The 26,911-nt window shown below is 47.9% G+C and overlaps 1 protein-coding gene across 10 annotated transcripts in view; it reads left to right on the forward strand.

Moving 5' to 3' along the window:
- The window catches only part of EYA2 (EYA transcriptional coactivator and phosphatase 2), a 252,785-nt gene extending 226,204 nt beyond the window's left edge, over positions 1-26,581 (forward strand). For all 10 annotated transcript variants that reach the window (XM_068262947.1, XM_068262944.1, XM_068262949.1 and 7 more), the window contains 6 exons: positions 1,809-1,867; positions 9,751-9,911; positions 17,023-17,137; positions 23,194-23,315; positions 24,408-24,508; positions 25,884-26,581. In XM_068262947.1, coding sequence (XP_068119048.1) covers positions 1,809-1,867; positions 9,751-9,911; positions 17,023-17,137; positions 23,194-23,315; positions 24,408-24,508; positions 25,884-25,964 — 639 coding nt within the window. In that variant the 3' untranslated portion in view covers positions 25,965-26,581. The remainder of the gene's footprint in view (positions 1-1,808; positions 1,868-9,750; positions 9,912-17,022; positions 17,138-23,193; positions 23,316-24,407; positions 24,509-25,883) is intronic.
- The last annotated feature ends 330 nt before the right edge of the window (positions 26,582-26,911 follow it).

Raw genomic sequence — 26,911 nt, forward strand, 5'->3', positions numbered from 1 at the left:
GTTGCCATTGGCAGGTTTTGGTGCGCCGTATCGATTGTTATATATAGAGTGCTTGGGAGGGCCCAATGTAAAACTTGCATCGGGGCCCACAGCTCCTTAGCTACACACTGGTCAAATTCAGCCCCCCACCTGTGATAAATTTCAGAATGTAAATCAGTATGAGGAAAGATTTTACAATGGGCAAACACTGACTAAATAATTTATATATTAATATTGTTAAAAAATCAGCAATTTTATGATGTTACCTTGACTACAGTTCCTCTTGTGCGGTCAGCAATATTATGCACGATGTGTTAGGATGGCGCTGTGCTGTGGAGAGACCCTGCCACAATTGGTGGTCATTAGTCACATGATGCTTCATACGCCTTGGGCGACGTGTCTGCGCCAGATGATGGCGGTCGCTGCACCACAGCCTTGCAGACACAAGAGAAACCCGCAGCTTTGAAAATTCCATCCGCGATCAGGCAGCGTCAACGTTCCCAAAACACATGAAAACAGCCACAAGAGTCTCGGCGATTGGCGAAACACACAATGCAATCAAGACGTATTGTTCCACGAAGCCTTTATTTTCTGCAGAATAACCACCCAAAGCTGAAACCCTGATTTACCGCTTTCCCTTCCCCGAGAGGCCTCTGTAATTAATTCCAGATAAAATGCCGTCTCCGGAAACTGCTCCTCTCATTTGCCGGACATCTGACCACACCGGTGCCAAATTACAGGCCAGCTCCTGGCACGCCGCTCACACCAATCACGCTGTTGTTTCCGCACGGCCGTCTGTTTATACATTTTCGCCGCATCCCCAATCTAAAATCCATGTTTGCTTCTGGATGCCCCCCAGGAAAATATTCCTCTTTCAGTCCAAAAAGTGAGATGATAAAAATTCTATTTGTGGCTGTTTGTGGCATTTTTTTTTTCACTTTAATACCTTCACATCTCATGTCACCTTATTCTCACATAACCTATAAACTATTTAATTATGGCGGTGCATGCGGCCAGGGGCGCTGGATCCATGACCTTCTGCTCCTTGTGAACAAACTTTACATCATCCGGATTTTTCCTCTAGTTAAAACATTTAAGCTCTTTCTTTCAGTGCCAACATCTAATTCCGCATCTTACCAGCTAGACCTGTGAACTTCCAGGAATGCCCAGGGTTGGGTTTGGCCACTGCTAATATCTGCCAACTGAATGAACTTTTCTCACCAAGGATTTGCATGTCAGATGCTTTTTTATTAGGAAAGTAGTGGTAGATCGCCACCATGTGGTATATTGATGGACTGATTTCTGCTCAATGCTGTAGAACCTAGGTTCTCAGCATGCTGTACGCGTACCCCAGGGGGTACTTCTGATGGGTCCAGGGGGTACTTGGGCTTGATATACTTAACCAAGAATAACAAATTTAGAGATTTAGAAAATTATAATTCTTATTTAAACAGCATCAAATGAGTGTTTTAGCAAATTAAAAGCAATAATAAATGTTTGCACATTGTTTAGAACCAATTATCATGTACTACGATTAAATATATATTTGTCAAGGGGTACTTGTGATCATGTTTACTATGATAGGGGTACTCGATGAGTACAGGGTTTTAAAAGGGGTACACACTTATAAAATGTTGAGAAACACTGCTGTAGAACATGTCAGAGCTATAAAACCACAGATTAATGCATATTTACTGTGAAACGCATTAAACATGTTAGGCTGCACTGGGTTTTTACATCAGAGTGTTTTATGTTTGTCATCACACACAATGATATTTGTTTTGTTGCTCTTGTTATGCATTAATCACCATGTTGTGGTTTATTCTCAGGAATGTGACCAGATTCACATAGATGATGTCTCTTCTGATGACAACGGACAAGACTTGAGGTGAGGGAGAGGACACTGAGCTCAGACTCCAGAAACCCATCATGATTCTCTGTCTTTAGAGCTTTCCTATATACCTATACTGTTGTTCTCACTAATCTACACTGCTGCCCTGTGACACTAAGCCCTACTCCTGCCACACCTAGTGTCTAGTGGACCACCTACTCCCCAATATAGCTTTCTGAGTATCTAGTGCCCCCCCTCCACCCCCCAAAAAAGCGTCCCTAGTTTGTAGTGGTTTCCCTTCTCTCTTTCCAATATAGCTTCACTGGTGTCTAGTGGTTCTACCATTACCCTTACAATTAAAGGCTTTCCTGGTGTCTAATGGTTTCCCCCCTCCGTCCCTAATAATGCTTTCCTGGTGGTGGTAGTGGCTTTCCCCCTCCTTGTGATTCCCCCGCATATAATGCAGGGTATGCATAAGTGGAAGCAGTGCATCTGCCGGAGTCCAGCAGTGTGTGTCGTCCTGCCACTGCTCAGCTCTCCATCTAGTGTTGGCTTGTCCTGCATCGTGTGATTACACGTGACATGAGGAGATGGAGATGCCTGGCACTAGAAGGAGAGCTGAGAGGTGGCAGTAGGTCGGACAACGCCGGACTCTGGTGAAGCAGGTGAGATAACAACACGACTTCTGCTTGTGCATACTCAGCATTATATGCTGGGGTAGCACAGGATAGAGGCGGAGCGAGCCAGGACACAGGGAGGCTGCACAGCCCATACCTCCCAGGGACGGTCATGGTCAAATCGGGACAGTTGGGAGCTATGCAAGCTCTATAGCTGCTCTATAATAGCCCACAAAGACATAAAATCATATGCACGCCTACCTTGTCCCTGAATTGCTCTGAATGTTATTGTTGGAACATATTAATCTAAATTAAGAGGAAATGGTACGCAGCTCAAATCAATTGTAATCTGGCAAATAAAAAGCTGTCAGGCAGTCCTGGCCAGCCACTGATAGAACTCACATTCCAACCTCTAACACAACAAGGAGACATTGCTTCCATGCATGTGCAGAGATGTGCTACAAAGTTACATAGTTAGTTTGGTTGAAAAAATACATTCGTCCAACCAGGAAAAAAAACATAAAAAATAAATAAAAAAGCATCATCATCTTGCTAAAGCTTGGTACACACTTTCAATTATGATTGGCTTGGCCAATCACTGACCAATTTTACCACCTTCATGGTGTATGAGAGCCAACAGATTTGGAATACTGAGCAGATTGTGTAGCTAGGCTTTCGTAGGAGGTGATAAAATTGGTCAGTCATTGGCCAATCATAATTGGGTGTGTGTACACACCCTAAGCCCTTCTCTTGCTGTTCTGTCCTAGCCTGGTGAGTTGGGGGACTGCCCAATGCTGCACCTCCTCAGCCCCTCCCCATTAAGCCAGCACCCATCCAACACTACATACATATCCCCAAAGGAAGAATAAATGTCCTCTCATTTTAAATAATTAGTTGTGGTGAAGTGACAGGTTTACTGCAGTGGTAATAGCAGTTTATGTAGGGGAAACACTGACAGCAGAAGAATTCCTAATATTGCATGTTACAGATAAGGGGTGGGATTGGCTTCATATGGCAGGAAAAAGCAGCAGTTACGTCATGTTAGGCGGTGTCACTCTCTGGTCATGGGCCGGTTACTGGCGCCTGCCTTGGGGGGGGGGGGGGGGGGTTGTTGCTATTTTCACACCCAAGCTCATTGTAAATACCACAAGCTGCCTTCTCTGAACAGCGGTGAAGCCTTTTCATCCTGGTGAGTTCCTCATTTTTGATTAACACATTTTTGATCCAGAATCTAAAATTGCAAATTTAGGTTTCCGGTGGTGGGAAAGAAAGGCGAAGCGGCCCCCACCCCCGTTTCACGCAGCGGTGCCGCACAGAGTCCCTCTCTGGTTTCTTGGCTCGCTCTGCCGCTATAATGTCATGAGTGCTCCCCGATGCCAAATGATCTGACGCCGTGACATCACAGTTGGCTCCTCGCTGATCCGTATATTTACTCCAAACTGCAGATAATGACTTTCTCACATGCTGCAAATCCTTTGGAGTATAATGTAGCGGATCTGCTGGAAGCTGCGGATTAGGGTTACACACAAGCCGGGGAAGAGCACAGTGCTGTAGTGTATAATGTCAGCCTTTACTGAGGGGGCGCTGCGCAGCATTCTAGTGTACACTGTCATCCGCCTTCACAGAGGGGGCGCTACGCAGCAATCTAGTGTGCACTGTCACCCTTCACAGAGGGGGCGCTGCGCAGCATTCTAGTGTGCACTGTCACCCTTCACAGAGGGGGCGCTGCGCAGCATTCTAATGTACACTGTCAGCCTTCACTGAGGGGCGCTGCGCAGCATTCTAGTGTACATTGTCAGCCGCCTTCACAGAGGGGGCGCTGCGCAGCATTCTAGTGTGCACTGTCAGCATTCACAGAGGGGGCGCTGCACAGCATTCTAGTGTACACTGTCACCCTTCACAGAGGGGGCACTGCGCAGTATTCTAGGGGGCACTGTCAGCCTTCACTGAGGGGGCGCTGCGCAGCATTCTAGTGTACATTGTCAGCCGCCTTCACAGAGGGGGCACTGCGCAGCATTCTAATGTACACTGTCAGCCTTCACAGAGGGGGCGCTGCACAGCATTCTAGTGTGCACTGTCAGCCTTCACAGAGGTGGCGCTACGCAGCATTCTAGTGTGCACTGTCACCCTTCACAGAGGGGGCGCTACGCAGCATTCTAGTGTGCACTGTCAGCCTTCACAGAGGGGGCGCTGCGCAGCATTCTAGTGTGCACTGTCAGCCTTCACAGAGGGGGCGCTGCGCAGCATTCTAGTGTGCACTGTCACCCTTCACAGAGGGGGTGCTATGCAGCATTCTAGTGTGCACTGTCAGCCTTCACAGAGGGGGCGCTGCGCAGCATTCTAGTATACACTGTCACCCTTCACAGAGGGGGCGCTGCGCAGCATTCTAGTGTGCACTGTCAGCCTTCAAAGAGGGGGGGCTCCGCAGCATTCTAGTGTGCACTGTCAGCTTTCACAGAGGGGGTGCTGCGCAGCATTCTAGTGTACACTGTCAGCCTTCACAGAGGGGGCGCTGTACAGCATTCTAGTGTACACTGTCAGCCTTTACAGAGGGGGCGCTGCGCAGCATTCTAGTGTGCACTGTCAGCCTTCACAGAGGGGGCGCTGCGTAGCATTCTAGTGTACACTGTCAGCCTTTACAGAGGGGCTGCTGTGCAGCATTCTAGTGTGAACTGTCAGCCTTCACAGAGGGGGCGCTGCGCAGCATTCTAGTGTACACTAGCAGCCTTCACAGAGGGGGCGCTGCGCAGCATTTTAGTGTACACTGTCAGCCTTCACAGAGGGGGTGCTGCGCAACATTCTAGTGTGCACTGTCAGCCCTCACTGAGTGGGCGCTGCGCAGCACTCTAGTGTACACTGTAAGCCTTCACAGAGGGGGTGCTGCGCAACATTCTAGTATACACTGTCAGCCTTCACAGAGGGGGCGCTGCACAGTGTTCTAGTATACACTGTCACCCTTCACAGAGGGGGTGCTGCGCAGCATTCTAGTGTGCACTGTCAGCCTTCACAGAGGGGGTGCTGCGCTGCATTCTAGTGTACACTGTCACCCTTCACCGAGCGTTGCGCAGCATTCTAGTGTACACTGTCAGCCTCCATCACAGAGGGGCCACTGTGCTGTGCAGCATTCTAGTGTACACTGTCAGCCACCGTCACAGAAAGGGGCACTGCGCTGTGCAGCATTCTAGTGTACACTGTCAGCCATCGTCACAGAGGGGGCACTGCACTGTGCAGCATTCTAGTGTACACTGTCAGCCACCGTCACAGAGGGGGCACTGCGCTGTGTAGCATTCTAGTGTACACTGTCAGCCACCGTCACAGATGGGACACTGCGCTGTGTAGCATTCTAGTGTACACTGTCAGCCACCGTCACAAAGGGGCCACTGCGCTGTGTAGCATTCTAGTGTACACTGTCAGCCACCGTCACAGAGGGGGTGCTGCTCTGTGTAGCATTCTAGTGTACACTGTCAGCCACCATCACAGAGGGGGCGCTGCGCTGTGTAGCATTCTAGTGTACACTGTCAGCCACCGTCACAGAGGGGGCGCTGCGCTGTGTAGCATTCTAGTGTACACTGTCAGCCACCGTCACAGAGGGGGCACTGCGCTGTGTAGCATTCTAGTGTACACTGTCAGCCACTGTCACAGAGGGGGCACTGCGCTGTGTAGCATTCTAGTGTACACTGTCAGCCACCATCACAGAGGAGGCAGTGCGCTGTGTAGCATTCTAGTGTACACTGTCAGCCACCGTCACAGAGGGGGCACTGCGCTGTGTAGCATTCTAGTGTACACTGTCAGCCACCGTCACAGAGGGGACACTGCGCTGTGTAGCATTCTAGTGTACACTGTCAGCCACCGTCACAGAGGGGGCACTGCGCTGTGTAGCATTCTAGTGTACACTGTCAGCCACCATCACAGAGGTGACCCTGCGCTGTGTAGCATTCTAGTGTACACTGTCAGCCACCGTCACAGAGGGGGCACTGCGCTGTGTAGCATTCTAGTGTACACTGTCAGCCACCATCACAGAGGGGACACTGCGCTGTGTAGCATTCTAGTGTACACTGTCAGCCACCATCACAGAGGGGGCACTGCGCTGTGTAGCATTCTAGTGTACACTGTCAGCCACCATCACAGAGGGGACACTGCGCTGTGCAGCATTCTAGTGTACACTGTCAGCCACCGTCACAGAGGGGGCACTGCGCTGTGCAGCATTCTAGTGTACACTGTCAGCCACCATCACAGAGGGGTCACTGCGCTGTGCAGCATTCTAGTGTACACTGTCAGCCACCGTCACAGAGGGGGCACTGCGCTGTGTAGCATTCTAGTGTACACTGTCCATCACAGAGGGGTCACTGCGCTGTGCAGCATTCTAGTGTACACTGTCAGCCACCGTCACAGAGGGGACACTGCGCTGTGTAGCATTCTAGTGTACACTGTCAGCCACCGTCACAGAGGGGGCACTGCGCTGTGTAGCATTCTAGTGTACACTGTCAGCCACCATCACAGAGGGGACACTGCGCTGTGTAGCATTCTAGTGTACACTTGTCAGCCACCGTCACAGAGGGGGCACTGCGCTGTGTAGCATTCTAGTGTACACTGTCAGCCACCATCACAGAGGGGACACTGCGCTGTGCAGCATTCTAGTGTACACTGTCAGCCACCGTCACAGAGGGGGCACTGCGCTGTGCAGCATTCTAGTGTACACTGTCAGCCACCATCACAGAGGGGTCACTGCGCTGTGCAGCATTCTAGTGTACACTGTCAGCCACCGTCACAGAGGGGGCACTGCGCTGTGTAGCATTCTAGTGTACACTGTCCATCACAGAGGGGTCACTGCGCTGTGCAGCATTCTAGTGTACACTGTCAGCCACCGTCACAGAGGGGACACTGCGCTGTGTAGCATTCTAGTGTACACTGTCAGCCACCGTCACAGAGGGGGCACTGCGCTGTGTAGCATTCTAGTGTACACTGTCAGCCACTGTCACAGAGGGGGCACTGCGCTGTGTAGCATTCTAGTGTACACTGTCAGCCACCGTCACAGAGGGGACACTGCGCTGTGCAGCATTCTAGTGTACACTGTCAGCCACCGTCACAGAGGGGACACTGCGCTGTGCAGCATTCTAGTGTACATTGTCAGCCACCGTCACAGAGGGGGCACTGCGCTGTGTAGCATTCTAGTGTACACGGTCAGCCACCATCACAGAGAGGACACTGCGCTGTACAGAATTCTAGTGTACACTGTCAGCCACCATCACAGAGGGGACACTGCGCTGTGTAGCATTCTAGTGTACACTGTCAGCCACCGTCACAGAGGGGGCACTGCGCTGTGTAGCATTCTAGTGTACACTGTCAGCCACCGTCACAGAGGGGACACTGCGCTGTGCAGCATTCTAGTGTACACTGTCAGCCACCGTCACAGAGGGGACACTGCGCTGTGTAGCATTCTAGTGTACACTGTCAGCCACCGTCACAGAGGGGGCACTGCGCTGTGTAGCATTCTAGTGTACACTGTCAGCCACCGTCACAGAGGGGGCACTGCGCTGTGTAGCATTCTAGTGTACACTGTCAGCCACCGTCACAGAGGGGACACTGCGCTGTGCAGCATTCTAGTGTACACTGTCAGCCACCGTCACAGAGGGGACACTGCGCTGTGCAGCATTCTAGTGTACATTGTCAGCCACCGTCACAGAGGGGGCACTGCGCTGTGTAGCATTCTAGTGTACACGGTCAGCCACCATCACAGAGAGGACACTGCGCTGTACAGAATTCTAGTGTACACTGTCAGCCACCATCACAGAGGGGACACTGCGCTGTGTAGCATTCTAGTGTACACTGTCAGCCACCGTCACAGAGGGGGCACTGCGCTGTGTAGCATTCTAGTGTACACTGTCAGCCACCGTCACAGAGGGGACACTGCGGTGTGTAGCATTCTAGTGTACACTGTCAGCCACCGTCACAGAGGGGGCACTGCGCTGTGTAGCATTCTAGTGTACACTGTCAGCCACCATCACAGAGGTGACACTGCGCTGTGTAGCATTCTAGTGTACACTGTCAGCCACCGTCACAGAGGGGGCACTGCGCTGTGTAGCATTCTAGTGTACACTGTCAGCCACCATCACAGAGGGGACACTGCGCTGTGTAGCATTCTAGTGTACACTGTCAGCCACCGTCACAGAGGGGGCACTGCGCTGTGCAGCATTCTAGTGTACACTGTCAGCCACCATCACAGAGGGGTCACTGCGCTGTGCAGCATTCTAGTGTACACTGTCAGCCACCGTCACAGAGGGGACACAACATTGTGGCAACAAATCTTTTAAGGACGATCCCAAAATCCTTGCCCTTTACTTTTCCAAAGACTCATTATGTTTATTGAAGTCAGATTTTAGGGAAATAATTAGACTTGTATAGTGTGGAAAGAGGGGTTGTTTTACTGCTGTCTGTGCTCCCAGTGGAGAGATTTCCTTTCACTTCCTGTCTGCGGAACTTCTATTGGGCTTTGTGGTCTTTGGGTCAGGAAATGAGGGACAATAATAACTAGTCCCAACTGGATAAAACAAGCATGTTTTGTTTGTTCATGGCAATTTGGCAGCCCGATCGACCAACCAATTTGATAATTTATCGAATTGAGAAAGAATCGAGTGCATGTATTCCACCATGCGCGATTGACAATAATTGGCTGATATCTGGGTGAATCACATTAATTTGTTGATTAAGCTGGATGGAAGATATGTTGATAGTACCGAAAGAGGCTACTGATCACGACTTCGACCAACAACAAAAATCGGTATTTGGGTTCAGCGCATGGAGGCCCATCATCGGTCAGATCGATTAGTGAATGTGAATCCCATATGATATCTTTTGTAGTATGCGGACCACTAGTCAATCAACCACACTTGTAGTTGCTCGCCCAGTAAAATCACTTGCTTAATCGCTTAATGTTAAATCGCTAGCTGTATGTCTACTAGGGAGTTCATGCAGGATTAGGTACATTTCTGTGCAAGTATATGCAGCTTTAAAATGGACCAATCAAGTCCAACCCAGGTTTAAAATGATTGGTCTATTTCCAAGCTACATATATTTGCATAATAATTTACGTAATCCTGCATGAACTCAGAAATATTTGCATCTCATTGTTCATCCCTAATGTCTACCACTATTTCTATACCACTACAGACCTTGGGGTCTATTTACAAAACTTTTCTCATGAATTTTCTCTACTTATCTGTTTCGTTTATCCTCAGAAAAGGTTTGTGAGCCAATCAGTGAATGGTTTTTGTACATTCATCCTGCAGCTCAGCTATGTTAACTCCCTGCATCTCTCTCCTGCAGCACCTACAACTTCTCTGCGGACGGTTTCCACAGCTCCGCGGCTGGCGCCAATCTCTGCCTGGGATCCGGTGTGCATGGGGGGGTCGACTGGATGAGGAAATTAGCGTTTCGTTATAGAAGAGTGAAAGAGATGTACACCACCTATAAAAACAATGTGGGAGGTGAGTGTCTACCCAAACGTCAGTCATGTGATCAGAGGTCCAATCACAGCTCTCTTCACAGGTTACAGCAAGACACCCTGAATGAAAATTATATTAATTAGGGCTTTAACTATGTTCCTTGTGGTCACATGATCACTGGACTGTTCCCATCATTCTCAATGCAATCATTAGCGCCCGGGAGCGACAAAGTGCACCACTCACACCATTAAAATAAAAGGGCTGTATCAGCTTAGGGGCAAGAAAGTTCACTTGTTCCTATGCCAGCATATCCCATTTATTTTAAAGGTGTGAGTGGTGCACTTTGTTGCTCCCTGCAGCCGGGCTGGATACCTGGAAAGGCCACAAAGGCCCAAGCCTTGGCAGCTGCCCCCTAAGGGGGCACCTGAACATGAGAGAGGGGCTGCAGTACAAGGACGATACACATGGAAGAGAGGGCTGCACATGGAATGGGAGGGGGCTGCTGTACATGGATGTTACACATGGAAGAGAGGGCTGCTTATGGAATGGGAGGGGTGCTGCTGCACATAAAGGAGAAGCCACAAGGTACTTGGCCTAGGGACACACAAAGTATAAATCTGGCCTTGCCCTGGAGCTAATGATTGCTCAGAGAATGCTCAGCTTGACTCTAAAATTTGAGAGCATGTGTTCGCTTACTTGCTGATTGTCACAGGTAAAATTGCAGGGATATTGTATAGTTTCTATAATAAAAATATTGGCAGGAAAAAAATTGTTGTATTCATTGCATTCAAACAGCAGCCTCTCTTGTTGGCGACAGGGGCGCAGCTTGGGGTGGGTGGAGTAGGACATTTGCCCCCGGGCGCTGGGTCCCAAGGGGCTCCCTGACTTGACTGTGAGTTTTTTGTTTTTTTTTGGTTGTTTTTTTTACAGTATTTAATTATTTCCCTGCGGTGAGCACAGTGAAGGGTGAGCTGCAGGCACAGCAGCGGGGAAGGGGGGACAGCCGCCGACACTACAGCCGCCGACACTACAGAATTCCAGAGGTGAGAGCGAGGGAGGGGGAGCCCTAAGGTGAGGGAAGGGGGGGGACGTCCCCCCTTATAAATCGCTGTTCCTATTGCTCCCTCTTCTCTGCGCTCCCGCTGGAGGGATACCTGGCTACCTATTCTGGCGACTACTATACCCCTGGCTTCATATACTAGACACGTATACCCCTGGCTTCATATACTGGGGACATATACCCCTGACTACATATACTGGGCACATATACCCCTGGCTATATATACTGGGGACATATACCCCTGAGTACATATACTGGGCACATATACCCCTGGCTACATATACTGGGCACATATACCTCTGGCTACATATACTGGGCACATATACCCCTGGCTTCATATACTGGGGACATATACCCCTGACTACATATACTGGGCACATATACCCCTTGCTACATATACTGGGCACATATACCTCTGGCTACATATACTGGGCACATATACCCCTGGCTACATATACTGGGCACATATACCCCTGGCTACATATACTGGGGACACCTATACCCCTGGCTACATATACTGGGCACATATACCCCTGGCTACATATACTGGGCACATATACCCCTAGCTACATATACTGGGCACATATACCCCTGGCTACATATACTGAGCACATATACCCTTGGCTACATATACTGGGGACATCTATACCCCTGGCTACATATATTGGGGACACCTATACCCCTGGCTACATATACTGGGCACATATACCCCTGGCTACATATACTGGGGACATCTATACCCCTGGCTACATATACTGAGGACATCTATACACCTGGCTACATATACTGGGGACATATACCCCTGGCTACATATACTGGGGACATCTATACACCTGGCTACATATACTGGGGACATATACCCCTGGCTACATATACTGGGAACATATACCCCTGGCTACATATACTGGGGACATCTATACACCTGGCTACATATACTGGGGACATATACCCCTGGCTACATATACTGGGGACATCTACCACTGGCTACATATATTGTGGACACCTATACCCCTTGCTACATATACTGGGGCCATCTATACCCCTGGCTACATATATTGGGGACACCTATACCCCTGGCTACATGTACTGGGCACGCATACCCCTCGCTACATATACTGGGAACATATACCCCTCGCTACATATACTAGGGACATATACCTCTGGCTACATATACTGGGGACATCTATACCCCTGTATACCTATTCTGGGGACTACTATAGACCTGCCTACTTATTCTGGGGACACCTATACTGGGGCTACATGTACTAGGGACAGATACACCTGGCTACATATACTGGGGACACATATACACCTGGCTACCTATTCTGGGGACACCTATAGGCCTGGTTACTTTCACTGGGGACACCTATAGACCTGGTTACCTATACTGAGGGCACCTATTTTGGGGGAACTGCTGCCAGATTAACTGTATTTTTGGGGAACCGCTGCTGCCAGATTAAGTGTATTTTGGGGGAACCATTGCCATATTATCTGTATTTTGGAGGAATCTCTGCCAAATTACATGTATTTTTGGTGAAATGCTGTCAGATTACATGTATTTTGGGGGGAAACACTATGGCAGAGCTCAAACTTTCCTGGCAGACCTTTTACACCACTGCTGAGGTCATGTATATTTGGCCCCACCCATTACCATGCCCACATTCTTTTGCCTGGCCATGCCCCTTTTTGGCGCCTCCTTAGAGGGCGCATGATTAGTCTTTGTCCCTGGGCGCTGAAAGCCCTAGCTACGCCTCTGGTTAGCGAGCAGTGCTGCTATTGCTAGCAGGATAGAAATTAACCACTTGAGGACCACAGTATTAAACCCCCCAAACGACCAGGCCTTTTTTTGTAAAATTGTCCACTGCAGCTTTATGGCCAAGCTGCAGGGCCGCACAACACAGCACACAAGTGATCCGCCCCCCCCCCCCCCCCCCTCTTTTCTCCCCACCAACAGAGCTGTCTGTTGGTGGGGTCTGATATAACCCCCACCCCCAGTGTTTATTTTTCTTTTTATAAAAATTTGTGTTTTTTTTTAACAGGTTTTACTATTTTTTTTTTTCATTTTTTTTTTTAACAATCCCTCCCTCCCGCCAATCATGGCGATTGGCTGTCATAGGCTTCTGCCTATGAGAGCCGATCGCTCTCTTGTCCCCCAGGGGGACAGTTGTGTCACACGGCTGTCCCCAGTACAGCGCTGCTGCTGATCGCAGCGCTGTACTAACAGACTGAAGGCGTTGCGGAGCTCCGGCCCCCCGAGCAGGAGATGCGCACGCAGCCTGCACGCGATCTCCTGCAAACTGCTGCCCCAGGACTTTACGCCGATCAGTGTTAGGCGGTCCTGGGGCTGCCACCGTGGCCACGCCCATCGCCGTGACGCGGTTGGCAAGCAGTTAAGTTGCAGACATCACGGTTGTGCACATGCGTAGCACCTGGCCTTTTTTGTCTAGTAAATGTGCCATGACACCTTTTAGTGGACCGCGCTTTAACCACTTGAGCCCCATAGTGACCAGACCATTTTTTACAATTCGGCACTCCACAGCTTTAACGGTTTATTGTTCAATCATACAACTTAGCACCCAAATTAATTTTACCTCCCTTTTCTTTTCACAAATAGAGCTTTCTTTTGATGGTATTTGATTGGTGCTGTGATTTTTAGTTTTTTTTTTAATAACGAAAATGACATTTAAAAAAAAAAGTTTCTTTCCCTAGATCCCCCCACCCCACCCCGCCAGGGACAGTTAAGTGAAAAGACCATACTCATATAGCACTGTCATCTTCCGCAGCGACGTACTAAGTACATAACTCAATAATTACCTAAATATGCAGCCTGTCAGCGTCACTGGCTGTCAGGCTGATCGCTGGGGTCCCGTCTGCACAGTGACGGAAGAGCGTGCGAGCGTGAGCTCCTATCTAATTTCACTGCTTGTGAGATTACGGCATATGGCGTCCTGAAGGAACAACAGAGCCTCTCTGCCCCTCCCCCATCCTGCGTTAGGCGGTCGGCAAGAGGTTAACAAGCCCTTAGTGAATCACTCTCCCTATGTAATACTAAAGCCACATCAGGGCCGGATTTACAATAAAGCACTATAGGCACGTGCCTACAGGTGTTTGATGATGGATAAGTGGCCCACCCCCCTGTCCCCAAGTGCCTCCCTCCTTCCTTCCCTGTTCAGAGTCCCGAGCGGAGCGTAAATGAGAGGCTACTCACCCTGCTCTTGGCATTCCACTGACGAGATCTCCCTTTAGCCACGGGTATCTCTAGCTACTAAATACTTGGGGGCATCTCAAGCTACTTAATATTGAGGGTTCGTCTTGTTACCTAATACTTCGGGACACCTGAGGTTACCAAAGCCGGGCAGGGAAGTAGGGGGGAAGTGAGAGCTGGACCAGCCAGCACACTTGCGGTGCGGTTTGGTGGGGATTTGTAGATTCATGGAGGGTGAGTCTAGGGTGCCAGGACATCTGTGCCTATAGACTCCTCTGAGGTAAATCCAGGCCTGAGCCACATACACACACTAGACACACTTGCACATTCACTAGATCCTCATCATTCATGCTTCCACCACCACTGACATTTCATTAGATCTCAGCATGTGAAAGTGTGCAGCAGGAGTTTTCCAAAGCGGAACACAAGGGTCAAAATGTGAACTGGCCCATAAGAAAATAGTAGCAGACTTCTACCTGTCTGTTTTGAGTCCATTAAAAAGAAAAAGAATGGGACACAACTGCTTTGTGCAGATTTCTGAATTGGTGACAATGTTGTGAATTCTGGGAATTCTTTTAAACCAAGCTGTATACTGTTTCCATGGTTTCCAGCAAAAATTGTACTACGCGCAGACTGAGGTTAAAAGCAAAATATTCAGTGACATTCAGTTACAAAATGGCTTATGTAGTGATGATACATGTATAGATAAATGTTGCTACTAATCTGGGGTTATTCGTTAACCCTTTAGCAGCCAGTTTATTTAAAGGCTTGCAAGTGCTCCTAGCCAATGTGTTTAAGCACATTGTTTTTAATTTCTTATTTGTTACATTTCCCTGCTTCTAATTAGTACTGCTGTAATGTCCACTTGGCCACTTGTCACTAGGGGGAAGTGTTAGAAACTGAAGGCAGAAGTCCTGTTATTATCTATGTTTTCTGCTAGTGGAGAGAGATCAAAGCATTCCAAGAATTTACAGCACAAGTTCTGCCAACTGAGGTCAAAAGCAGTGCACGTATCTCAAACGAGACAACTCTATTGAAGCTGCTAATGGGCTTAAGGACACCTGAACCTTAGATACTCATCTATGCACAGGGAAGGCTCTGGATCCCATAGACTAGAGGCTTCTCGGTCATCTCCGTGCCACCACTGCCACCCCCTCCATAGAAGTTATCTGACTAGACTTTTGGAATACATCTTCAGGACTCCTTGGAAGGCTTTAGAAGTACTCGCATTCCCAAGTACTTTCTAAGACTTGTGGATCCGTGCTGCACATGTGCCAGTCCGGCCTCGAAAACTCGCTGTACTTATGTGCCCTTCTTCAGAAAAAAGTGAAAGCTTCCATAGCCTTCCAAGGCATCTCACAGGCGAGACCTTTGAATGGGGGACAGTGGTAAAACGCTCTAGGCTAAGGCTCTATGAGATCAAGAATGTTCCCTCTACATAGTTAAGTATTGAAGTCCGTTTTTCTTTTTTTTTTATTTATGTATCTCGATTCAGGTTTGTTTTAAACCTTTAAACCCTCCCCATTGGCTGTTTACCGCTCCTCCCTCTCTGATTTAGCATAAGCTTATGTCCCTGTAACAGCATTCACATCATAGAAGGTCTTTACACATCGAGCATTTCTTCCGGCGAGCTGCTGACTCCTCTGCAATTTGTGTTTAATTGCTTTTGCCAAAACCGCAGATTCTCTGCCAGAGCTGTAAAAGGGCCCAGAAATAACGGCCGGCGTAATCACTGCGTTTAATTGGTTCCAGGTATCATCGGTAAAAAGCCACAGAGATTCGGTTTCATTTGTCTTTGGTAGACAATTACATTTGGGGTTTCCATGCCAGAAATCGCCTTGTGTGACTTGTTATAGCGGGCGCATGCGCACTCCTGATGCCCGTCTCCCACAGCATGTGCAAGCTCTACTGAAATAGAAGCGGCTGTTTACATAAGGCGCAGGTGGCAGAGAGGTCGCTGGGAAGGAAGGCTTTGAGGACGTGAAAGGGTTAACGTATTAATTGGTATATAAAACTGCTTTTAGCAAGATGTGTGCATTCAAGTTTCCAGGCTTATTCCCATTACCCCCGTAAAGAAGGGTTCCTTTCTGCAGTGCAGAATTATGACTACTGCCCTCCTCCATCAGATGTCTTGCTTTCATAATAACCAAAAAGTTCTACATCAGATGGATACCATTTATTGGCTAACTCAAGAGGTAGAAAAAGTAAGCTTTCAGAATTCTGCAATTCTCTCTACTTCAGGCTTCTGTGCTTTGATTCTGCAGAACTAGCCTGAACAGGCTAGCCTTCAGCCCCACATGCCATCATTGAGCAGTGGGTGCCCATGGACCTGTGTAGGACACTTCATGGTATACTGATAGTTAATCACAAGAAGTGATCGGTAGCAGAGTTTTCAGAGTCCATGAAACATTGTGGCCTACATGCAGGTACACTTTAGGACCAGTCTCAGACTCCCCTATAATGTATTCATTCAAATTGGCCCTGTGTTACCTGAGTACTTCCTCTCAGCCTCTGATGGTGACACTGATAGGTATGTCTGCAATACTGATGAGAATCCAAAGTATCAAAGAGAGGTCCTCACAGTAAAATCTTCAGGGAACTTGCATTGTATTGTTCTGCGGCCGCACAGGGTCCCCTTTGTCAATGCAATGTACTGTGCCTTGACAAAGGGGGCTCTGCACAGTCCTGAAACGATAGTTGGCGATACAGTCGGAGGTTTATGGTGGAAAAATAACATGCAAGTTCCTTGAAGATTTTCATGTTGGGACCTCTCTTTGATACATTGTATTACGACAGCCACTTGGCCCAGCACCCACACAGTGAGTGAACGTTGGTGTGCGATCTTTTGAATTCATTTGCAATACTGATGAGGACTTCTGTCTGTGCAGGTTTAATAGGAGCCCCGAAGAGGGAAACGTGGCTGCAGCTGCGAGCAGAAATGGAGGCCCTGACAGATCTGTGGCTAACGCACGCGCTGAAAGCTCTTAACCTCATTCATTCCAGGTAGGTGGAGCTGAGCATGGCTGGCTAATCACTCATTACTCGGGATCACCTTTGCTCTGTGATACATAGAGTTGCCTGTGTGAAGCTGAATTCATGTGATCAGGTACTGGGTTTGCGAAGCTCTGATCACTTCCTGTTATGCTAGGTACACACCATACAATTTTCTGTTAGATTTTCTGTTAGATTTACCTGCCAGATAGATTTTGTCCTACATGTTGTATGGTGTGTACCTAGCATGGCATCAATTCATCAAAGGCTGCTAGGATCACACCATACAATTTTCTGTTAGAATTACTTGTCAGATATATTTTTTTCCAACAGAAAAGTGTATGGTGTGTGCCTAGCATTTGCCTACATAGGAAACAAAAACACTAATATGATTATGACCAGCAAACCAGAGCCGTATTATTATTTATTGTATTTATAAAGCGTCAACATATTACGCAGCGCTAGACAATAGATAAATGGGTTAACGTACAAGGTAGGACATACAGGAAACTCACAACAAAACAAGATCATGCAAATGATTTGATAACAATACAGTGTCATAGGTCAAAATAGAGACTGTTCTAATCCACAAGAGGGGTGACAGTAGGATTGCATAATCAAGATGGATACATTAGGGAGGAGGGCCCTGCCAGAGGCTTACAATCTAATGGGTGGGGGTGGAGACAATAGGTGCATCTGTTGAAAGGGCGTCTAACAGAACGTATTATGGTGTTGGTGTAGGGGGGTATGCGAGCATGAAAAGGTAAATCTTGAGAGCTTGTTAGAAGGTATTAAAGGTGGGGCCGAGTCTGATGGCTGGTGGGAGCGAGTTCCAGAGAGTGGGGGCAGCCCTAGTGAAGTTCTGCAATCGTGCATGGGACTGAGATATGCGTGGTGCGACTAGGCGCAGGTCGTTAGAGGATCGGAGGGGGCGGGCTGGTATGTGCCTGTGGACCAGATCAGAGATGTAGGTTGGGCAGGTCTTGTGCACTGATTTGTAGGCCAAGCACAGGATTTTGAAATTGATCCTAAAGGTGGTATGGAGCCAGTGTAGGGCTTTACAGAGCGGAGTCATAGAGGCAATGCGGTGAGAAGAATGTATCAGTCTGGCCAATTGAAGTGGGGCAGTATGGTTAGAGGGAAGGCCAGACAAAAGAGAATTGTATAAGCTTCTCACTGGATCTCACTGATCACATGCTCCTCCACAAGGGTTTCTGTCTGTCTGGGTGGGTGTCAGAGATTGTACATCTTCTGTGCACTACCTTGTTTAACCTCTTGCCGACCGCGTCACGCCAGTAGGCGTGGCCGCGGCGGCAGCCCCAGGACCGCCTAACGCCAATTGGCGTAAAGTCCTGGGGCTCTGTTTTGCAGGAGATCGCGCGCAGGCTGCGCGCGCATCTCCTGCTTGGGGGGCGGAGCTCCGCCCCGCCTTCAGTCTCCGAGCGGCTACTGCCGCTCGGGAGACTGTTAGACGGCGATCACGCCGTCTATTTACTCTGTGCAGCGCTGCGATCAGCAGCAGCGCTGCACTGGGGACAGCCGTGTGACACGGCTGTCCCCTGGGGGACAAGAGAGCGATCGGCTCTCATAGGCAGAAGCCTATGACAGCCGATCGCCGTAATTGGCCGGCTGTGGGGAGGGAGGGAGCGAGGGAGGGAAGGGATTTAAAGGAAGAGGGTTTTTTTAAAAAAAAAACAGCAACACAAATATTTATTTAAAAAAAAATAAACATGGGGGGAGCGATCAGACCCCACCAACAGAGAGCTCTGTTGGTGGGGAGAAAAGGGGGGGGGAATCACTCGTGTGCTATGTTGTGCGGCCCTGCAGCTTGGCCTTAAAGCTGCAGTGGCCTTTTAAACTAAAAATTGCCTGGTCACTAGGGGGGTTTAGCCCTGCAGTCCTCAAGAGGTTAAGCCTCATCTACACGCGTGATGTGGCTCGATTGATAAGATCCGACAGGTCGAATCTTGCCACTGCCGATTCCCTGCTCGTTCCCCATGAGGGGACAATGGCAGGGAATCAAGCGGAAGATAAGCGGCGCCGGGCGGGGACGAGGGCGGATCGAATCCGACGCACGCGCAGCGAGCGGGGACGCGGCGGGTACGCGCGGGGATGCGGAAGAGGCGATCCGGCGGCTAATCGAGCCGCCGGATCGCCTCCACATCTCCCCGTGTAGACGGGGCTTTAGAGTCATCTTCCATAATATGTAAGAAAAGACTACAAATGCGACTGCTGGGCAGTATCTTCTAGATCTACTGGACAGGAAATCCTTTATCCGTCATAAAATATCCTCCCCACTTTCTTTCTAAATGGTGGGCCTGACTTAAAGGACCTCTGTCGCAAAAATCTTTTAATCTTAAATGCATGTAAACATATACAAATAAGAAGTAAGTTTCTTCCAGAGTAAAATGAGCCATACTTTTCTCCTATGTTGCTGTCACTTACAGTAAATAGTAGAAATCTGACATTACCGACAGGTTTTGGACTAGCCCATCTTCTCATGGGGTAATTTTCAGTGTTTTCTTTATTTTTAAAAGCACTTGGTAAATGGCAGTTGCTCCGTCCAACTGCCAAAAAAGTGCGCAGCGAGCAGGGAGGCTGGCCAGCATCTCTGTATAAATCTTTTTCATAGAAAGTCTTTATAAAGAATAAAGTCAGGGCCAGAATTTCCAAAAGGCACTGTTGGCATGTGCCTACAGGCGGATTTACAATAAGGCACTGTAATCATGTATCTACAGGCGTCTGATGATGATAAAGGCGGCTCACTCCCCTCCCCAAGTGCCTCCCTCCCACCTTCCCCGTGCAGAGTCTCAAGCAGAGGGTAAATTAGAGGTTACTCACCCAGCTCTCAACATTCCAGTAATAAGAATTCACTTCAGTTGGGGGCACCACTAGCTACCCAACACTGAGGGCACTTACTTCTGGCTACCTAATACTAAGGGGCACCTGTAGCTACCTATGACAGACAAGGGAAGTAAGGGAGGGACAGCCAGGACACTTGTGGTGCAGTTTATCTGGGGTTTGTAAGTTTATGGAGGGAGAAGTCTAAGGGCCCATTCACACTAGAAGCACTTTTCTGAGCATTTTTCGATTGATTAGCGTTTTTTAAAATCGCTCCCATTCACTTTCATTAAAATCCTGGAAAATCGCCACAATTTTCGCGTACACAATCACAAAATCACCACGATTTTTCCGCGATTTTAATGAAAGTGAATGGGAGCGATTTTAAAAACCGCTAATCAATCAAAAAACACTCAGAAAAGTGCTTCTAGTGTGAATGGGCCCTAAGGTGCCAGGACATCTGTGCCTATAGGCTCCTGTGATGTAAATCTGGGCCTGAATAAAGGCCGTGATGAGAATCCCCTATGGAGAGATGGATTAGCCCAAAACCTGTCGGTAATGTCAGATTTCTAATGCTTACTGTAAGTGCCAGAAACATAGGAGAGAAGTAATTTATTGCTCATTTTACTCTGGGAGAAATGTACTTCTTATCTGTATGTGCTTTAAATTTCAAGATTTTTCGCGACAGTTCCTCTTTAAGCTTCTGTCATTTATAACTCTCCCGAAACGATCATTAGAGATTTCAGTTGATATTTTCTCAGCAAGCCCTGGGGCAGAACAGCATCTTTGTGCTTTGGAGAGGGATCAGTGCTACAGGAGCTTCCTGCAGGAACAGCAGAGGTTGGGCAAGGGACAGCCGTCCAGCACGATCATCAGAGTGGAGGCCAGCGATGTTGGAGTCACCCGTACACACTGGACTTTTCAGTCAGAGACAATAGAGTAGGGATGGCAATGCTTAGAAACAATCATAGAGAAGCATGTGATCAGTTTGATCAGCAGATTTGTAAGGTTCTGATTTGCTGTGATGACCTCCTGGTTTAACACGTGATCATGACCATTAACGAGAACCTTACAAACCTCATCAGCTAATCAGATTGGTCACATGCTTCTCCATGAAATCTAAACATTGGCATCCCCAATAAATAGTGTGTTTGTAACATTACTGAGGTGCCTCCAGAGAACCTACTCCTCTCCGGTGGAGGTATTTTAAAGGACAACTGTAGTGAGTGGTATATAGAGGCTGCCATATTTACAGTACTTCCTTTTTAAGCAATACTAGTTGCCGTTTTACTTTAATACCTTTAGCCATAGACCCAGAACAAGCATGTAGCAGATCAGGTGTTTGACATTATTGTCAGATCTGACAAGATTAGCTGCATGCTTGTTTCTGGTGTGATTAAAACACCACTGCGGCCAAATAGATCAGCAGGGCTGTCAGGCAACTGGGGTTGTTTAGCTACACTACGACCGATCTACGCCAATGGGGACGGCTACTGCAGGAGATCAGTCTGCACGCGCATCTCCTGCTTGAGGGGCAGAGCTCCGCCTCGCGTTCAGTCTCCGAGTGACTGTTAGACGGTGAAACCTCCGTCTTTCTACTAAGTACAGTGCTGCGATCCACGGCTGCGATCCACGGCAGCGCTGTACTGGGGACAGCCGTGTGACACGGCTGTCCCCCTGGGGCACCAGAGAGCGATCGTCTCTCATAGGCTGAAGCCTATGACAGCTGATCGCCGTGATTGGCTGGCAGGGGGTGGGAGGGAGAGGGGAAAAAATACATTTATTTAGTAAAAATAAATAACAATAAATATTGGGGGGCGAGAGCTCTGTTGGTGGGGAGAAAAAGGGGGGGGGAATCACTTGTGTGCTGTGTTGTGCGGCCCTGCAGCTTGGCCTTAAAGCTGCAGTGGCCAATTTACTAAAAATTGCCCTGGTCTTTAGGGGGGTTAAACACTGCAGTCCTCAAGAGGTTAAAAGGAAATAAATATGGCAGACTCTATATCACTCTCACTACAGTTTTCCTTTAAAGGGAAGGATCAGGGACTGTATAAAAAAAATAAAAATCCAAATCCAGTAGTTCTCAGTAGTTCTGAGCCTGCGCAGTACAGCCCGGAGGACGTCCGACGACGTCAGGGCGCACGTCACCGGAGACCACCGGGAGCCTGCAGAGCGGCGCAGAGGGCACCTCCTGCCTGCCACGGGCTGGAGGAAGCCCCATGTAAGTGGATTTGGATTTTTTTTTTTTTATACAGTCCCTGAACCTTCCCTTTTTTAAGTCAATCATCAAATTTACGCCACGTAGTGGTTGTTCCAGCATTGTCTGAATCAGTGTAGACCAGCATGATCTAGCGTAGACCGGCATTGTCTGATCCAGTGTAGACCGGCATTGTCTGATCCAGTGTAGACCGGCATTGTTTGATCCAGTGTAGACCGGCATTGTTTGATCCAGTGTAGACCGGCATTGTCTGATCCAGTGTAGACCGGCATTGTCTGATCCAGTGTAGACCGGCATTGTCTGATCCAGTGTAGACCGGCATTGTCTGATCCAGTGTAGACCGGCATTGTCTGATCCAATGTAGACCGGCATTGTCTGATCCAGTGTAGACCGGCATTGTTTGATCCAGTGTAGACCGGCATTGTTTGATCCAGTGTAGACCAGCATTATCTGATCCAGTGTAGACCAGCATTATCTGGTCCAGTGTAGCCCAGCATAGTCTAGTCCAGTGTAGACCGGCATTATCTGATCCAGTGTAGACCAGCATTATCTGATCCAGTGTAGACCAGCATTATCTGATGCAGTGTAGACCAGCATTATCTGGTCCAGTGTAGCCCAGCATAGTGTGGTCCAGTGTAGACCAGCATTATCTGGTCCAGTGTAGCCCAGCATAGTCTGGTCCAGTGTAGACCAGCATTATCTGGTCCAGTGTAGCCCAGCATAATCTGCTCCAATGTAGACCAGCATTATCTGGTCCAGTGTAGCTCAGTATAGTCTGCTCCAGTGTAGGCCAGCATTATCTGATCCAGTGTAGAGCAGCATTGTCTGATACCTTGTAAGTTTGCTGGAAGACTTGTGATTGTAAGCAGTGAAGGTGCTCGGAGATCTCTGCAGATTAAGGGAGACCCTTTGATCTAATTGTCCCTTAACATCTGGTTTTGCTATTGATGACTCTTCTGCCTACAGCAACCAGCTTCTTCATAGTTACCATTTGTGTTTGTTCTCTTTCCAGACCGAACTGTGTGAACGTGCTGGTCACCACCACCCAGCTCATCCCGGCCATCGCCAAAGTCCTGCTGTACGGACTGGGGACCGTCTTCCCCATAGAGAATATTTATAGTGCAACAAAAACAGGTAGGCTTTTTCTCTCTGTGAAAACCTGGAACACTGATATGAGTGGGGGAAGGATGGCATTGTTTGCCTGTGTGTCTCTGTATGTTGTGTATGCACACGAGTGTCTGTGTGTTTGTATGTACACGTTGTGTGTCTGTGTGTGTATGTACCTATGTACATGTGTGTGTATGTGGACTGTGTTGCAGCGCCGCTGCATGAATTTGGTGCCAGCTGGTGCTGCTAGTAAAAAATATTGATAATTTGCATTACTGGTATTTGACCCTGATTTTACCCAGCACCTACTCTCACTTGAACCATTTTCTTTTGAAACTATTACCCCGGTAGAGATTATGCTGCAATATGCTGTATGTCCATAATCTGTGATTACACCAGGGATTAGCTTTATTAGTCTCTTTTAATAATAATATTAAAGAACTCCAGTGAAAATAATGTAATAAAAAGTGCTTCATTTTTACAATAATTATGTATAAATGATTTAGTCAGTCTTTGCCCATTGTAAAATCTTTTAAATCCGTCATTTACATTTTGACATTTATTACATAGTGACATATTTACTGCTGGTAGGTGATGTAGCTGCTGCATGCTTTTTTGGCAGTTGGAAACAGCTGTAAACAGCTATTTCCCACAATGCAGCAAGGTTCACAGACCGGAAACTGCCAGGAGCACATACTCAGAGTTTCTTTGTGGGAGGGATTTCACCACAATATCAGCCTGTATGGCTGATATTGTGGTGAAACTACTCCCACAAAGAAATTCTGAGTACGTACTCTTGGCAGTTTCCTGTCTGTGAACCCTGTTGCATTGTGGGAATGAACAAACAGACCATCAGGGGGCTCTGTATGCGCCCCCTGATGGTCTGTTTGTGAAAAGGAATTGATTTCTAATGTAAAAGGGGGTATCATCTACTGGGATAAAGTTCAATTCTTGGTCGGAGTTTCTCTTTAAGTTAGGTTTTACACAGCACTTTAGATGCATCTGTTTCTATTTTATATATGCCTAGATGCTTTACCTCTATAAAGCTCCTCCCCAGTGCTGTGACAGCCCCGCCCACCCTCAGATTTTCATGTTGTCCCCGTGCTTTTGTGTCTGCAGGGAAGGAGTGCTGCTTTGAGCGGATCATGCAACGGTTTGGAAGAAAAGCTGTCTATGTTGTAATCGGAGACGGCGTAGAGGAAGAACAGGCAGCGAAAAAGGTAATTTCTTCCTACGACCGCACAATAAACTCTCATTTGTGAACTCTGCTGGAAAAAGAAACAATTAATTGTAAAACACAGCAGAAGCATTCTGAGCAATTTCCTCCAGTAAATCCTCCCCCGTTACCCCACTGTCCCTTGGTAGCGTCTACTTCCTAGCAGTGACTGTTCCCTGCGTCCCCCGCCATCGCTGATTATTAAACACGCAGACGCTCCACACACATTACAGCCGGTCTCCATGCTGAAAACTATACGCATGCTGCTTATTTTAATGATCCCCAGTGGCCAATCACAGCCATAGTAAAGAGAACCTGTCAGGAGAGCTGTTACCTGGCTTAGTTAGGTTAGGCTGGCAATAGCCATTTCCTGGAAGAATACTCTGGGGAATGAACCATGGTCGGCATGTGAACTTTTAAGAACTGAAATAGAATATAGAGGAATAGTATAGAAAAGTGAGTACTGATGTCTGTTTACAAATATTACTTACATGCCTGTTGTGCTGGTCCTCTGCTCTGTCTATATGTTGATGGTTGCTAGTGAGTGAACTCCTGACGAGGTGAAACATGTTGCGTGAGGGTAGCAGGTTAGTCTGTTCCTCTTAGTACCTGCACTTTACATTTCATCAGACAGGGAAAGGGTTTGCTGGCACCTCTTTCTTCCTCTTAACGTTTTCATAGTTTTCTACCCTAATGCTGGGAATACATGGCTCAATTTTGAGCCATTTAGATGGCTCGATAGATAATTTCCGTCATGTCCGATCTGCCGCCCGATCGTTTCGCCGCTCGATTCCGGATTGAAGTGAATGGAAAAAGATGAGAAAAATGAGGGGAAGATAAAAAAATTTTTTACTGCGGAATCGAGCGGTGAAACGATCGAGCAGCAAAATCGAGCCGTGTATGCCCAGCATTACATCCCTCATTCCCCTCTTCCTCTTATTGCTATCATTCCTCGTATCACTGCCCTCATTCCTTTCTTCCTCCTATCGCTATCATTCCTCATATCACCCATATTCCCCTCTTCCCCCTATCCTCCTATCTTTATAATTTCCCCTATTACCCTCATTCCTCTATCACCCTCATTCCCCTCTTCCTCCTATCACCATCATTCCTCCTATTGTTGCCCTCATTCCTCTAATCACTATCATTCCTCCTATCACCATCATTCCTCCTGTCACTGCCCTCATTCCCTCTTCCCCCTATCACCCTCATTCTCCCTATTGCCACCCTCATGTCTGTCATCCTCCCACAGCCTTTATTACCTTCTACCCTAATAGTCCTTCTAATTTGTTGTGATTATTTACACAATAAATAAATTCTTGTTGCCACTCATGCACTTAGTCTGCATTGTCTCATTGTACTTGTGTTTCCTGCCACAGCACAACATGCCATTCTGGCGAATCTCTTGTCACGCTGATCTAGAGGCCTTACGGCATGCCCTGGAGCTGGAATACTTGTAGCATTGGGTGCTCATCTACATTGGAGGACTGCCAGAGTCCAGAGAGGGGAGACCAGGCTTGTGACTTTCACAGGAAGCCATCTGAGACAATTCATCATCACCCAGTGGACAGAGAGCGCCGCCCTGGTGGAAACCACCTCAAGGATCCTGCAGTCTATTATTTAATAAGATGTTTATAGTGAGACACAGCCTCTGTGCTGCCCGGACTGTGTACAGAAGCACAAAGACTGAATATGATTGGTCAGACTTCCTCCAGGCCACTCCACCACTCAGTTTACCTTCACCGGACTGGACGGACTGAGTCTGATAGATATTTCTTTTTGTATTTTTTTTTTTTTTGTCTAATTTATGGACTTGTCTCATTTTTTTGTCCTGTTATTTTGCTCCTTTTACCTGTTGGATGGGCGGGGAGGGTGTACATGGATCTTATTTAATAAATCTCTCCGTGGCATTGCCACGTGGTGTACATTAGTTAATTTGATTGTATAGATGGTATGTGGACTCAGCATGTGTCTGCGCTGTGCCTTATGACACCATCACCGGTTATTTTATATAAAAGCTGTATGTGGTCCTGAATGAATGGCATTAAATAAAAAAAAAAAAGTAAGTTTACATTTCGGACCAGTGATGGATTCTTTGTGTTCTTCTGCTGTTTGCATAGAGGCCTGCGCTGCTCTCTAGAGGGGGAGATGGCTAATAGAGGCCAGAGATGAATCGGGGGTAAATTCAAGTCTTAAGCCAAGTAGAAGGGTTGGCTCCTCCTCCTTTCTGGGCCCCTGGATCCCTTTCAGGCCCCAAGCACCTTTCTTGGTTGCCTCTGAATGTTCTGGCTTAGATAGAGCCATGGATGAGGCGGCACAGCGTGGTGTCAAGAGGTGCAGAGTTTACAGAGGTGACATCTGGATACAAGTGGGTGACATGTCTCTTGAATCCCGGCTCTTCCTGTTC

Source organism: Hyperolius riggenbachi, chromosome 12 (assembly GCF_040937935.1).
Source record: "Hyperolius riggenbachi isolate aHypRig1 chromosome 12, aHypRig1.pri, whole genome shotgun sequence".
NCBI classification, from domain to species: domain Eukaryota; kingdom Metazoa; phylum Chordata; class Amphibia; order Anura; family Hyperoliidae; genus Hyperolius; species Hyperolius riggenbachi.